We start from the raw sequence: 12,121 nt of genomic DNA on the forward strand, positions 1-12,121 counted from the left end.
CATGCATGTCGTCTAATGCATTTCCTGGCATCTTGCCCCACATCTAGACGCAACGATCGAAATGTGGCTGTGCATGTGTGGCTGGTGAACACGCCGTGCGAAACAAAGCTTGACGCGAAGTGAATAGCTTCGTTTTTCCTGCCTGCTCGACAACCACCTCACTACCATCGACACACAGGGCTGCCTCGCCACCCCGGTGTTTGCGACATCAAAGGTTATCACCACACTGCTCTCCAAGACTACGAGGCGCTGTTGATTGCCTTTCTTCGCTGTCTTTCCTCATCGTCTTCTGCTTTTCCTCTGGCTATCGTTTCATATTCTTTAATTTTTCAAACCTCATATTCTTTCCTTCCTCGCCACTCCCTCGATTCTGTTACATTCCGAGATCTGCAAAATACCCGTTTGTCTAGACCTAAGCGTCAAACCCCGATCGAGCGTCATCTCAGTCCCGCCTTGTTGTATCGGCGACTACGGCCCATCTAAAGACTAACTCATATATCTGGAGCCCCGGAGCACCTGCAGCTGTGATACTCTCCCGGCTCGTGGCAAATAGCCCACCCCCAACTTCACAACGGCCCCAGGTCGCTTTCACGCCGTGCGTACTTGCCATCGGCCGCCTTCGAGTTTTCCCTTCATGTTTCCACGAACGCTCAAGTTAACAGCTCTCTGAAAAGGGAGAGGGGATGCCTATGAAGCGGAAAAGAGGCGGAGCTGATATGGGCGGCGTCCGCCCCTCGCCTCACCGTCCGGAGCAGACCACCCTTGGACAAGTCCATCAAGACAGCAACAGTCCTGGACGAGGTGGCATGCGCGGCAGCCGCGGAGGCTTCAGACGGTCCGACCACAGAGACTCTACTCTGTCAGCAGGCGAAGACGCCACGTCAGGCACTGCGTCGCCGGTCCGGCCGTCTTCGACATCTACCTCCCATTCGCTTGCGCCCGCGATCATCATGCCACACCGATCGGCAGCAGCACCGGCATCAGCGCCGCCAGAAAAACGGCCGCGCGCCACCCTGGCCTACGTGTACGCCATCCTCACGGACGACCGTATTGCCAACTGGGTCCAGAGCGGCTGCCAAGCAGTCGTTGAGAGCGGAGTTCAGTCCCGCAACGACGAGGACGAAATCGAGCTCTCCACGCTCTTCCAGGAAATACTGCGCGCCGCTATTGATAAGCGCCTCGATGCGGCGGATGCCGGAGCTGTCGTGAAGGCAGTTGTCGGCAACCAGGTCGAGGAAGTTCCCGAGAGCGATGCCGATGCACGAAGCAAGGCCGTGTCAAAGGTAATCCACGGCGGCTTCGACCCCAGGATCGTCTTTCTCGACACGGTCTCTGTGTTTATGGAGACGGAGGACACGGCCAAGGGGAATCTGCAGCTGTTGCGCAGCTTCATGGTCAACACAGGCGTCTCGGCCACTCTGATGCGACAGGTGCTCGACCACGAGTTTTTGATGCGCCTCGGCCTCCTCCGCGAGACGTTTCAGCGCATGGCCATTCGCTACTCGACCAATCTGCTCTACCGGCAGCAAAGCTATAATCTCTTGCGGGAAGAGACAGAGGGATTCTCCAAGCTGGTCACGGAGCTGTACACAAGCAGCTCCGTGGCGGTCCAGGATCCCGGCTTTGACGCGGCTCGCGCCACGTTCGAAAAGGTCAAGGGTCTTATCGGTACCTTTGATCTCGACGTCGGCCGTGTGCTCGACACGACGCTGGACGTCTTTGCCGCAACGATCATCAAGCAGTTCAAGTTTTTCGTCAAGTTCCTGCGCATCAGCTCATGGTGGCCGCGCGACCACTCCAAGCACCGACGCAACTCGTTCTTTTGCGGCCTTCCTCGCTGGGCACAGCCCGAACTGGCTGGCACGAGCCTGACGGAGGAGGAGGAAGATGCTCTGGCGGCATCGGAACGGCTGATGCGCGATGCCGCCTTCTGGGACGCGGCACGACAGATGCACCTGCACGCATTCTTCCAACTGGGCGCACGCGAGCTTGCCGATCCAAAACTGCAGCGGCTTGCCAACCTTGCTACCGGTGTCGACGCGAATGGCAATGCGCACAACGTTGACGGCGACGACATGGGGAAGATTGCAGGCGCCGGCCTCGACGACCATGAACTGCACTGGATCCGGATAACAAAGACGTTGCCGCCACAGGGCAACCGGGTTGCGGCGCAAATCCTGGGCTTCAAGCTGCGGTTCTACAGCTCAGAAGCACGGGGCCCGGACGACATACTGCCGGCCAACCTTCTCTACCTGGCTGCTCTGCTCATCAAGATTGGCTTCATCTCGTTCTGTGACCTGTACCCGCATCTCTGGCCACCCGACGAAGGCATGGAGAACGTGCGGATCAAGAAGCAGGAAGAGCTCGACGAGAAGGAGCGTCGCAACCGGCCGGGCATGTCTTCCAACGCCTTGGCCATGGCCGGTGCGCTGCCCGACGACATGCCTGCTCCTCCTGTGGTGGGTGGCGGCAGCGCGTCTGCTGGTTCTGCCGGCCGCCACGACGGTACTGGTGCTGGTGCTGGTGCACCGGGCTCTTCAACTGCTGCCAGCGGAGCGCCCGCGACAGGAACAGCTAGCGACACAGCACAGCAGCCGGAGCCGCTGCCTATGAAGGTACAGATTGTGGACCATCTGCTGCTGATTGGCGCGATCCCGGAATCGCTCTTCATCCTTGGACGGTTTCCATGGATCATGGAGCTGTATGCCGAGAACTTGCTGCCCCTCATCCACCGCATCCTGCTCCGGTCTCTGCACAGGGTAGCGGATGAGGCGCGACCGGTGCCTTGTTCGGAGAGCCTGGCAGAATGCCCGCCTAAGAAGGTGGCCGACGCCGACCAGAGCGGCATGCCCAAGGGCAGCGTCAAGCGGAGCGAGCTTCCGACGCGACGACCTTTCCGATGGCCCTTTGCCGATAAGCTCGACGTGTCAGACGGCCAGGCATACCGGTTCTACTTTGACGAGTGGACGGACAACGTGCCGGTGTGCCAGTCGGTGGACGACGTGTTCACGCTCTGCAACACGTTCCTGGGGGTGTCGGGCGTGTGCATTGGCCAGGACCCGGAGCTGCTCAGCACGATATCGGCGATTGGGGTGAAGAGCCTGCACGACGACGCGTCGGCGGCCAACCGGCAGCGCTGGCACGACCTGCTGAAACGGCTGCTGGTGCCGGCGCTGAGCCTGATTCCGGAGAACCCGTCGTGCGTGGACGCGGTCTGGCAGGTGCTTCGAAACTACCCGCTGCGGGTGCGCTACGAGCTGTACACGGAGTGGTACGAAGGGCCGACGTCGCGGCTGCCGGCAATCAAGAAGGCATTTGACCGGATCCGGCGCGAAACGATGGGGATTATGCGGCGGATAGCCAAGGACAACAAGTCGGTCATGGGGCGGGCGCTGGCCAAGACGGCGCTGGCATCACCGGGCATCGTGTTCAAGGTGGCACTCGGACAGCTGGAGGCGTACGACAACATTATCGACGTGTTCGTGTCGTGCGCGCGATACTTTACGGATCTGGGCTACGACGTGCTGGTGTGGTCGCTGATGAGCTCGCTCGGCGGCAAGCAGCGCAGCCGGACACAGGAGACGTCGGTGCTGCTGACGTCCAAGTGGCTGCAGGCGCTCTCGCGCTTCTCGGGCCAGGTGTTTTCATCGTACGCCAACATGGACGTGGGACCGGTGGTGCAGTACGTGAACGCCCAGCTGTTCCGCGGCAACTCGACAGACCTGATCATCCTCAAGGAGCTGATCCTGTCAATGGGCGGGCTCGTGTCGGACAGCGACTTTACGGACGCGCAGATCCAGGCGATGACGGGCGGCCCGGCGCTGCGACGGCTCACGCTGATCGGCCTCGGCGACCGGCGGTACAAATCGCAGGTGAGCGCGCAGCGGCTGATGAAGGCGCTGGTGGACACCAGGCTGGCCGGACGGCTGCTCATCAACCTAGCGCAGTACCGGCAGTCGGCCATCTATGCGGAGGAGGAGAAGGGGGCGCACATCAAGTTTCTAGCCACGATGGTGGACGACACGCATCAGGTGTTGGTGCAGTACCTGGATCTGCTTCGCAGCAACCTGGGGCGAGAGCAGTTTGACGCTCTGGTGCCGAGCATACCGCAGCTGATGCAGGACTTTGGGCTCGAAGCCGGCCTGGCCTTTATGATCGGGCGGGCCGGACTGGACTTTCACGGAGCGATTGCGGCGGCGGAGACGGGTGGCGGTAGCGGTGACGGCGATGTGGCGATGAAGACGGACGACGACAGCGAGGATGGCGAGGAGAAGACGGACAGCGACAAGGCGGACGAACAGCCGTCTTCCGAGTCGACGCGCGGGCGACCGCTCTCTTCGCTGCAGCCTCTGGCAGACGCTGTCGGGGAGACGCTATCGGAACAGGCGCGAAAGCACATCAGCGCGGAGTTCTATTTTACGTTCTGGGCGCTGGAGGTGGGCGACCTGGCAGTGCCGGTGAGTCGGTACGATGCGGAGGACGAGCGGCTGCGCAAGGAGAGCACGGCACTCAAGACGACACGGCATGCGGACAACTCGCGGGCGGGCCAGATGCGGCGCAACGACGAGGCGGAGGCGCTGCTGAAGAACCGGCAGGGGTTTGTGGCGGAGCGGCTGACGCTGTCGACGCGGAACCGTGACACGAAGAAGCGGCTGCAGGCACAGGCGCAGTCGTGGCTGCACCAGCAGGGTGGCATGGCGACAGAGGCGACAGCAATGTCGGATGTGTTGCTGGAGACGTGTCTGGTGCCACGGCTGCTGCTCTCGGCCGCGGACACGGAATACTGCTTCCGGTTCGTCAAGTTTCTGCACGAGAGCCGGACGGCCAACTTCCAGCTGTCGGCGCTGTACGGCCGGCTCTTCTCGGCGAACCGGCTGCGAGACCTCATCTTCACGTGCACGGTGCGTGAGGCCGAGCAGCTGGGCCGGTTCCTACGGCTGGTGCTGGGCGAGCTGGCGCGGTGGCACGGCGACAAGGGCACGTACGAGCGCGAGGGGCTCGGGCAGGCTGAGGGGGGCCGACGGCGGCTGCTGGGGTTCGCCAAGGAGGTGGAGGCAGAAGCGGACCAGGCAGACCAGGCGGACAAGACGGACAAGACGGACAAGACGGAGGCGTTTGTGGAGCACGCCGAGTTCCGGGACCTTCTCTATGGATGGCATAAGAACCTAAATATGGCGCTGAAGGACTGTCTGGAGGACCTGGAGTGGATGCACATCCGCAATGCGATCACGGTGCTCAAGGCGGTCATGGACATCTTTCCGGCGGTGGACTTTATGGGGCGGCAGTTCTCGGAGCAGCTCAAGCGGATTGCGGCACGCGAGGCAGCGTCGAAGACGGCGTCGGAGTCGTCGAGCGGACACCGGGTGGACCTATCGGTGGCGGCGCAGACGATCTACTCGGAGCTGATGCGGCGCAAGACGAAGTGGGTGCTGGTGCAGGCGTTTCGGTCGAACGCGTCGTCCAAGCTGTCAGCCGAAGAAGCCAAGGCAGCAGCGGAAGCGGAAGCGCAGCCTTCAGCAGCTCTTCGAGCAGATGCGCCCGAGTTCAAGCCGCAGCAGCGAGCCGGAAAGACGGAAGGGACGACGGCCGACGTGGAGGACGGCGAGCTCAAGGACGGGCCGAGTGGCCGGGCGAGCGGCGGCAGCAGCAGCAGTACGAGCAAGGCGAACGGAACAGGCCCATCGGCAGCAGCGAGAAACAGCAGCAACACGACGGTGCCATTGACAACGCCATTGGGGCCGCGATCGACCATCAGCCGACTACAGGCGAGCAACGCACAGCAACAACAACAACAACAACAACACCAGCAGCAGCAGCAGTCAAAGCAGCAGTCGATGTTGACGTCGCTACCGCACTCGCACAGCCTTCCGAACCGGCCAGACGTGCCGGTGCCGGGACGATACGCGACAGACCGGTTTGGGCAGCTGCGCAACCAGGCAGATGGCAGCAGCGGTGGAGGCGATGGCAGCAGCGCGAGCACGACAGCAGCGGCTAGCGGCAACAACAACAGCAGCAGCAGCAGCAGCGGCGGTGGACGGGAGCCGCGAGGACCACGAGAGTCGCGAGACGCTCGAGATCTGCGCGATCCCCGAGACGGACGAGACTTCCGGACGCCAGAGCATGTGCGCACGGCTCGAGGCAGTGATGCGGGGAGTCGACACGGCGACCGCGAGTGGAATGGACGGGTGGACAATACGCCGACACGTTTTGGCGGCGGCCAGCAGCACGGAAGTCTACGCGAGCGGTCGACGGCGACGAACCGATCAACACAAGCAGCGGGATCGACGGCCGAGGTGACAGCAGCGACAGCAACAGCAGCAGCGACAGCTGATGGGCCAGCGAAAAAGGCAGGCGATGCGGCCGAGGTGGCGATCAACCCGGAGCGAGCCCTACGAATTACAGTAGGAGGAGGAGGAGGAGGAGGAGCAGAGTCTGACCGGACGTCGGTGCATAGCGACACGCGCAACTCGCAAGATCGGGGGCCGAGCAGCCGGACGGAATCGCCACGGCCAAATGGACCGATACGGGAGCGAGAGAGCCGAGAGAACCGAGAGCGAGAACGAGATGAGCGGCACTCGTCGTCGCGAACGTCTCACTACGGACAGAGCGGACGAGAGGCTGTTGCAACCGGGCATTTGCCACCGCCCCAGATCCGGGACCGGGACATGGAGCGGGGCGGCCGGAGCGGCGGACGAGGCGATCGGGGCGATCGAATGGGACTGGGAATGGGAATGGGGATGGGAATGGGCGACCGGATCGATCGGAGTGACCGTGGCCGCAACGGCGGTCATGCACACCAGCAGGACCTCAGCTACGGTCGACTCAATGCGATCCCATCGGTCGTGGACGGGTCGTCGTCGTTTCCATCGGGACCTCGGGGTGGCCGAGGACGCGATGGTGGACGTGACAGCAGCAGCCGCAGTTCGCTCGGAGGCGGAGCGCCGACATTGCCGACGACGACGACGACGACGACACTCAACCTCCACAGCAGTTTTGGTAGTGACCGGCCTCCGTCACCCGATACGCGGCACCAGGGAGGAGGAGTTCCGATGGGACCGGCACGACCATCAAGACGAGGTGGCAGCATGGGTGGTGGTGGTGGTGGCAACAATATGGGCAGCATGGGAAGCATGGGCGCGCCAGGACCGTCTACTTCAGTCAACGCGACACCAGTCAGCGGTGACCGGATGCGTCATCTGGCCTCATCGCGAGGCCCGTCGCCAGCACCATCGCCATCGCCAGCAGGTGCGCCAACGGGTCCGAGTGGCGGTGGAGGTGGAGGCGGAGGCGAGATGAATCCGTCCACACCGACGGGCGACCGACAACAGCGGATGCGCGGCAGCGAACGAGGCAGCGAGCGCGGCAGCAGTGGAAGCGGTGGAGGAGGAGGTGGTGGTGGTGGAGGTGAGCGAGACCACCGGCTGATGAAGGGCATCCAAGAGACGATTTCGAGCGGCAGTGGAAATGCAAACAGCGGAAATGCGAGCACAGACCACAACAGCAACAGCAACAGCAACAGCCGTCGCGGTCACCACCATCTAGCCAACTCGGACGCCCAGGTGCTGACGGGTGGTGGCAGCAGCAGCGGTCGAGCCGACAAGGGCAGCGACCGAGGTGATCGAGGTGATCGAGGTGATCGAGGCGAAAGGGGCAGCAGTGACCGTCTTGGGCGGTCGTCACGTCGCAGCAGCCGCAGTCCGGGTCGGTGGAACAATAACGCGAGCAACAGCAGCAACAGCAATCTCGGCAGTGCTGACATAAGCAAACCGGGTGGCAGCCACCGCGACTATCGCGACTACCGCGAGCGAGACCACAACCCATCCCGACCGCAGCTGCCCCTCCCACCACCGCCACCCGGACCGGTCGGAGCAGGGTCGAGTGCTGGTGTCTCTTCGGGCCCGTCCGGACTACCGACACAGCCGGCGGCCCTGAACCGACGCATGGGCAGCCGAGAGTCGTTTGGCTACGGAGGAGGACCAGGCGGGCCAGGCGGGCCAGGCGGTCCAGGCGGAGGATCAGGAGGGCTGGGAGGACCGGGAGGACCGGGAGGCGGCGGATACGGATCGTCGATGCGCGGTGACCCCAACCGCGAACCCATGGGCCCCGGAAGAGACGTCCGTCGGAGCGGCGGCCCCAACATGAACAGCACCAACGGCAGCAGCAGCGGCTCCGATTTCCGGCGCGACCGTGATGATCGCGCACGCAACAAACGCCGCAGCGCTGACAGCGGCGGGCTGGGGCCGCTGGCTAGCGATCGGGACAAGAAGATGAGGCGATAAGGCGATGAGGCGGCGAGGTGCTCAGAGCTAGAGAAAAGTCACGTGCTAATACCTATGTATCTCCTATTTCCATTGAGTTTGTACAACAGAATCTGAATCTGACAATCGACCCGCTGCATCGACCCGTGAATACATACAACTATCTCGCTGCTGGCACAGCCTCTACAATACAATACAGTACATACGTCCCTCCACACAGCTGGTATATCAGTCTCCCAAAATGCCGGCCCATGGCGAGTAGATCAAACGCCATCACGCCCTTCTAGATCCCAGTAACCAATACACGCAGCCACGACACAAATCATGTCATCACGTCATTACAACCAACCCGGCACCCGTCCGCCACCTCACCTGGCCTCTCCCCATCGCATTCCGGGCGGCGGCGAGTCGTCGGCCTGTCCTCCTCTTGCCTGACTCCCTCTCCGCCCAGAAGACCCTTGACTGTAGCCTCCCCGGCTGTAGCCCCCGGCTACCTGGCCGCCCTGGTTGTGGCCTCCCCGCCCAAAGCCACCCTGGTTGTAGCCTCCCCGCCCATAGCCTCCCCGGTTGTAGCCGCTCGGTGCATATCCGTCCTGGTAGTAGCCCCCCTGCTCAAGCTCTTCCTCGTACACCACATCCCGATACACCGCCTCTCTCATCCCCCCTTGCCGTGCTTCTCCGTACCGCTCGGGGCTGCCCTCGGGCCCATGCGTTGACATCGGCTGTGCGTATGCGATCAGTCCTGCTGCCTCGTCGCTGAGCTGTCGCCGATTGCCTGGCGCCGTACCGTTCGGTCCGCTCCCTTCGCCCTCTCGGAGCACGCCTGAACTGCCGCTGCTGCTGCTGCTGCTGCCGCCTCTGTGCAGAGTGTTGAATCGGCTGTGCCGCAAAGACGTCGCGATCGGTAGTGGTTCTGTGCCCTTCATCGCAGCCAGGCCCGGGTGGTGGCCCGGGTGGTACGCCGTGTCGATTCCGCCTGCCATCACGCCGCCAGCTGCCACACGGACAGATCCCTGCTTGGCCCCGTTAAAGTGATCCGCCGACAGCTCGTCCATGTCCATCTCCGGCGTCTTGTACGGCGCCTGGTAGCTGACGTCGTCGCGCCGGTGTCGCACGCCCACAAACAGCCACCGGATCCCACGTCCAAACGCCTTGGCCACATCCCAGATGTTGAGGGCCTCGCCGATCGCCCGGAGGCCCATAAATCCACCACTGCGGGGCTGATGCAGATTCTGCTTCGGAATGGCGTACGACGCATCCGGGTCCGGCACCGGGTAAAACGTCGCAGGCGCCGAGTCCATGTACGGCCGGTACGGGAACGCCCACAGATGCAGAATCGAAAAGGCTGCCATCTCCACGCACAGAAGCATCGATGTGATGCCCACCTTGATGTCGGGGTACGCTATAATGTCCGACGCTTTCACAATGTTGTACGACGTCGCGAGCGAGATGATGGTCGACTGCCAGAACGAGAGGAAGATGACGAGCTTGATCGCAAGCACCTTGAGAAAGGGCGAGTGATCCGACAAGGCCGTGCGCAACTGCACGTAGAACTGAATCACGCAGTACATGGCGATGGTGACGGCAACCGAGTTGATCACGAGAATCTGTCACGGTTAGTCGGACCAGAAGAACACCTGGGACGGGGACGGAGGCCTACCCAGACATGGGCAAACACCGGATTGTTGGAGCTCTCGCAGTAGCGCCCATAGTATTGCGTCACGACCGCCGTCACCGTCATCGCTACCCGGATAAAACAGTAGTGGTAGATGCCGATCCAGATGATGTTGAACCAAGTCAGGCCGCTGATCGGAGTGCGCCACGGCCCGCGCTCGCCACCGCAGAACTTCTTGAAGTAGGTCACCGGCATGACCCACTCCTTGATCGGTCGCATCTGGCGAAAAAAGTTCTTTTGCTCGTGGAGGTCGACATCGATGTAGGCGCAGAGCAGCGCGAAGAAGGACGAGATCGCAAACGCCTCGTAGCAGTCGCTGATCACCTGGAAGTATATGGCGTTCCAGTAGTAGTGGAGAGACAGCAACGAAGACGCCGCGTATACAGGGACCATGAAGAGGATCCGGATGATGCTAGAAACAACCGAGGAACGTCAGTGAAAGAGCACGCCGACACGGGACAACAAGGACGAGGGCGGGCTCACTGCTTCTGCTCAGCCGGCTTGGTGTAGTGCCGGGCATGCTGGAAGATCAGGAGCGTGCTCATAGCAATCGCGATCGCCGTGCATGCCGCAGAGATAACCTCGGCAAGGGTGTGGAAGGTGAACGGGCCAGCGATCTTGATCTCGGACGTCGGCAGGACTGTTGGTCAGCAAACAAAACCACTGCGCCCAGGGAGAGGAAAGGAGGGAGGGAGCCTACTCCGAAGGTCGTCCAACGTCGAATTGCACGTTAAATTCATGGTGACGGCAGCTCCAGTCCCCAGGCGAACACGGCGTGTCCTGGTTGCCGCAGACTGCTCGGGCGAAGCTGGAGAGAGTGAGTTTCGGGTATGCTGTCGTTGTCGTCGTGCTCTTTCGTTCTCGGGTTTCCCTTTTCTTGGAGGGTGAAGTTGAGATCGGAGTCAAATCGACGCGTGAAGGGAGGTCAGGTTCGCGAGAAGTCAGGTGGGATTCGCGCAAGGGAGTTTGCAGCTGAATGTCGTCGAAACAGTCAGTCGGCCCCTTTTTGGACTTGTCAAAGGTCCTGGTCTGAAACGAGATCTCGCTGGGCGCGACAGAGAGGATTTTTAGGCGGATGGGCCGGGTGACAAAAAGAAGGGGCTCGGATGTTAGGTGTTACGGCCGGCTGCCGGGAAAGAACGACCAGCGAATGTCGCACCGGAGAATGGGAATGTTACAAAGAAAATGCTAGAGGAAGGAACGGTAGAAAGAGAGAAACGGGGGGGGGGAAAGAGAATGCGATCCAAACAGGGAGGGCGCGCGGGGCGAGAGGACAAAAGAGCGACGTGCAAGCACAAAGTACGACTCGTACACGCAAGCGGCAATGTGGCTTCGTTCAAGGAGAGATTGGAGAGGCCGCTCTGCCAGAGAGACAACCGCCAACGGCCACACACTTCAACCTACTCGTACGGAATACTGTGTACGGAGTACTGCGACTCGTATACGAGATCGGCCGACTCGCTCGTTGCTTCCTTCCTGGGCTACAACACGTTTTCGCTGCTTACGTGCCCGCAATCCGCCCGAATTTGCAAGGGCGTTCGGACAGCACCTTTGCTTTTCTCCTCCGCCAAGGCCGGTAGCGTGAGGCTGGGCCCGCAAGCCAATTTCTTCCTTGCTTTGTCAGCAAGGGGAAAGGGGCTTGTCATCGCAAGAGGCTTACGGAGTACGATACACCAACCGGCTGCGCCTCTCTAGCCAGATGCCCCACGTTTCAGGATCGGAGATGCCTTGCTCGATGCCAAATCATCCTCGCCAGGTCTCCCGGGCGGTTAGCAGAATGCGAGCCTACGTGCCAACTCCGAAGGCCCAGCTCATTACCGCTGCAGACGGCCGTATTGGAGATACGAGGTCACACTGTCCCGTTCCCGTCCACATCCTTCAACACGGCATAAATGCGCATGCATTCTGTACGGGGGAAATCCAACAGCCCGAATAACACCCAGGACACTCCACCAATCTCGCAGTCTTGGACGCGCGTAGGTACCCACCTCTCTACGAACACGGCACTATATAATTACGTGACAACCCTGGGACCTACTGCACAATGCTCGTACGAACCTGCCGCAAGTACTCCGTACGCGTAACATTGTGCCGCTGAAATGAGAAGGAAGAAAGACCGGCGCGCAGATAGAAAGCAATCTGATGGTGTGCTCCATACGCGTTGCAGTGCCGGTGTATTTCCACTTGT

At 61.5% G+C, this 12,121-nt stretch overlaps 2 protein-coding genes across 2 annotated transcripts; one reads left to right on the forward strand and one right to left on the reverse strand.

Moving 5' to 3' along the window:
• Positions 1 to 716: 716 nt before the first annotated feature.
• Positions 717 to 8,279, forward strand: CMQ_3284 (tho complex component; the record flags this gene model as incomplete). Its single annotated transcript, XM_014319222.1, has 1 exon — positions 717 to 8,279. One exon carries the CDS (start codon positions 717 to 719, stop codon positions 8,277 to 8,279), a length of 7,563 nt encoding a protein of 2,520 aa, XP_014174697.1.
• A 347-nt stretch (positions 8,280 to 8,626) lies between these two features.
• On the reverse strand, positions 8,627 to 10,673 carry CMQ_3513 (duf300 domain containing protein; the record flags this gene model as incomplete). The annotated part of the gene is made up of 4 exons (XM_014319451.1): positions 8,627 to 9,865; positions 9,919 to 10,345; positions 10,417 to 10,573; positions 10,634 to 10,673. The coding sequence occupies 4 exons, from the start codon at positions 10,671 to 10,673 to the stop codon at positions 8,627 to 8,629; spliced, it is 1,863 nt and encodes a 620-aa protein (XP_014174926.1).
• Between the last annotated feature and the right edge of the window lie 1,448 nt (positions 10,674 to 12,121).

The sequence above is a fragment of the Grosmannia clavigera genome, assembly GCF_000143105.1.
Source record: "Grosmannia clavigera kw1407 unplaced genomic scaffold GCSC_113, whole genome shotgun sequence".
NCBI classification, from domain to species: Eukaryota; Fungi; Ascomycota; class Sordariomycetes; order Ophiostomatales; family Ophiostomataceae; genus Leptographium; species Leptographium clavigerum.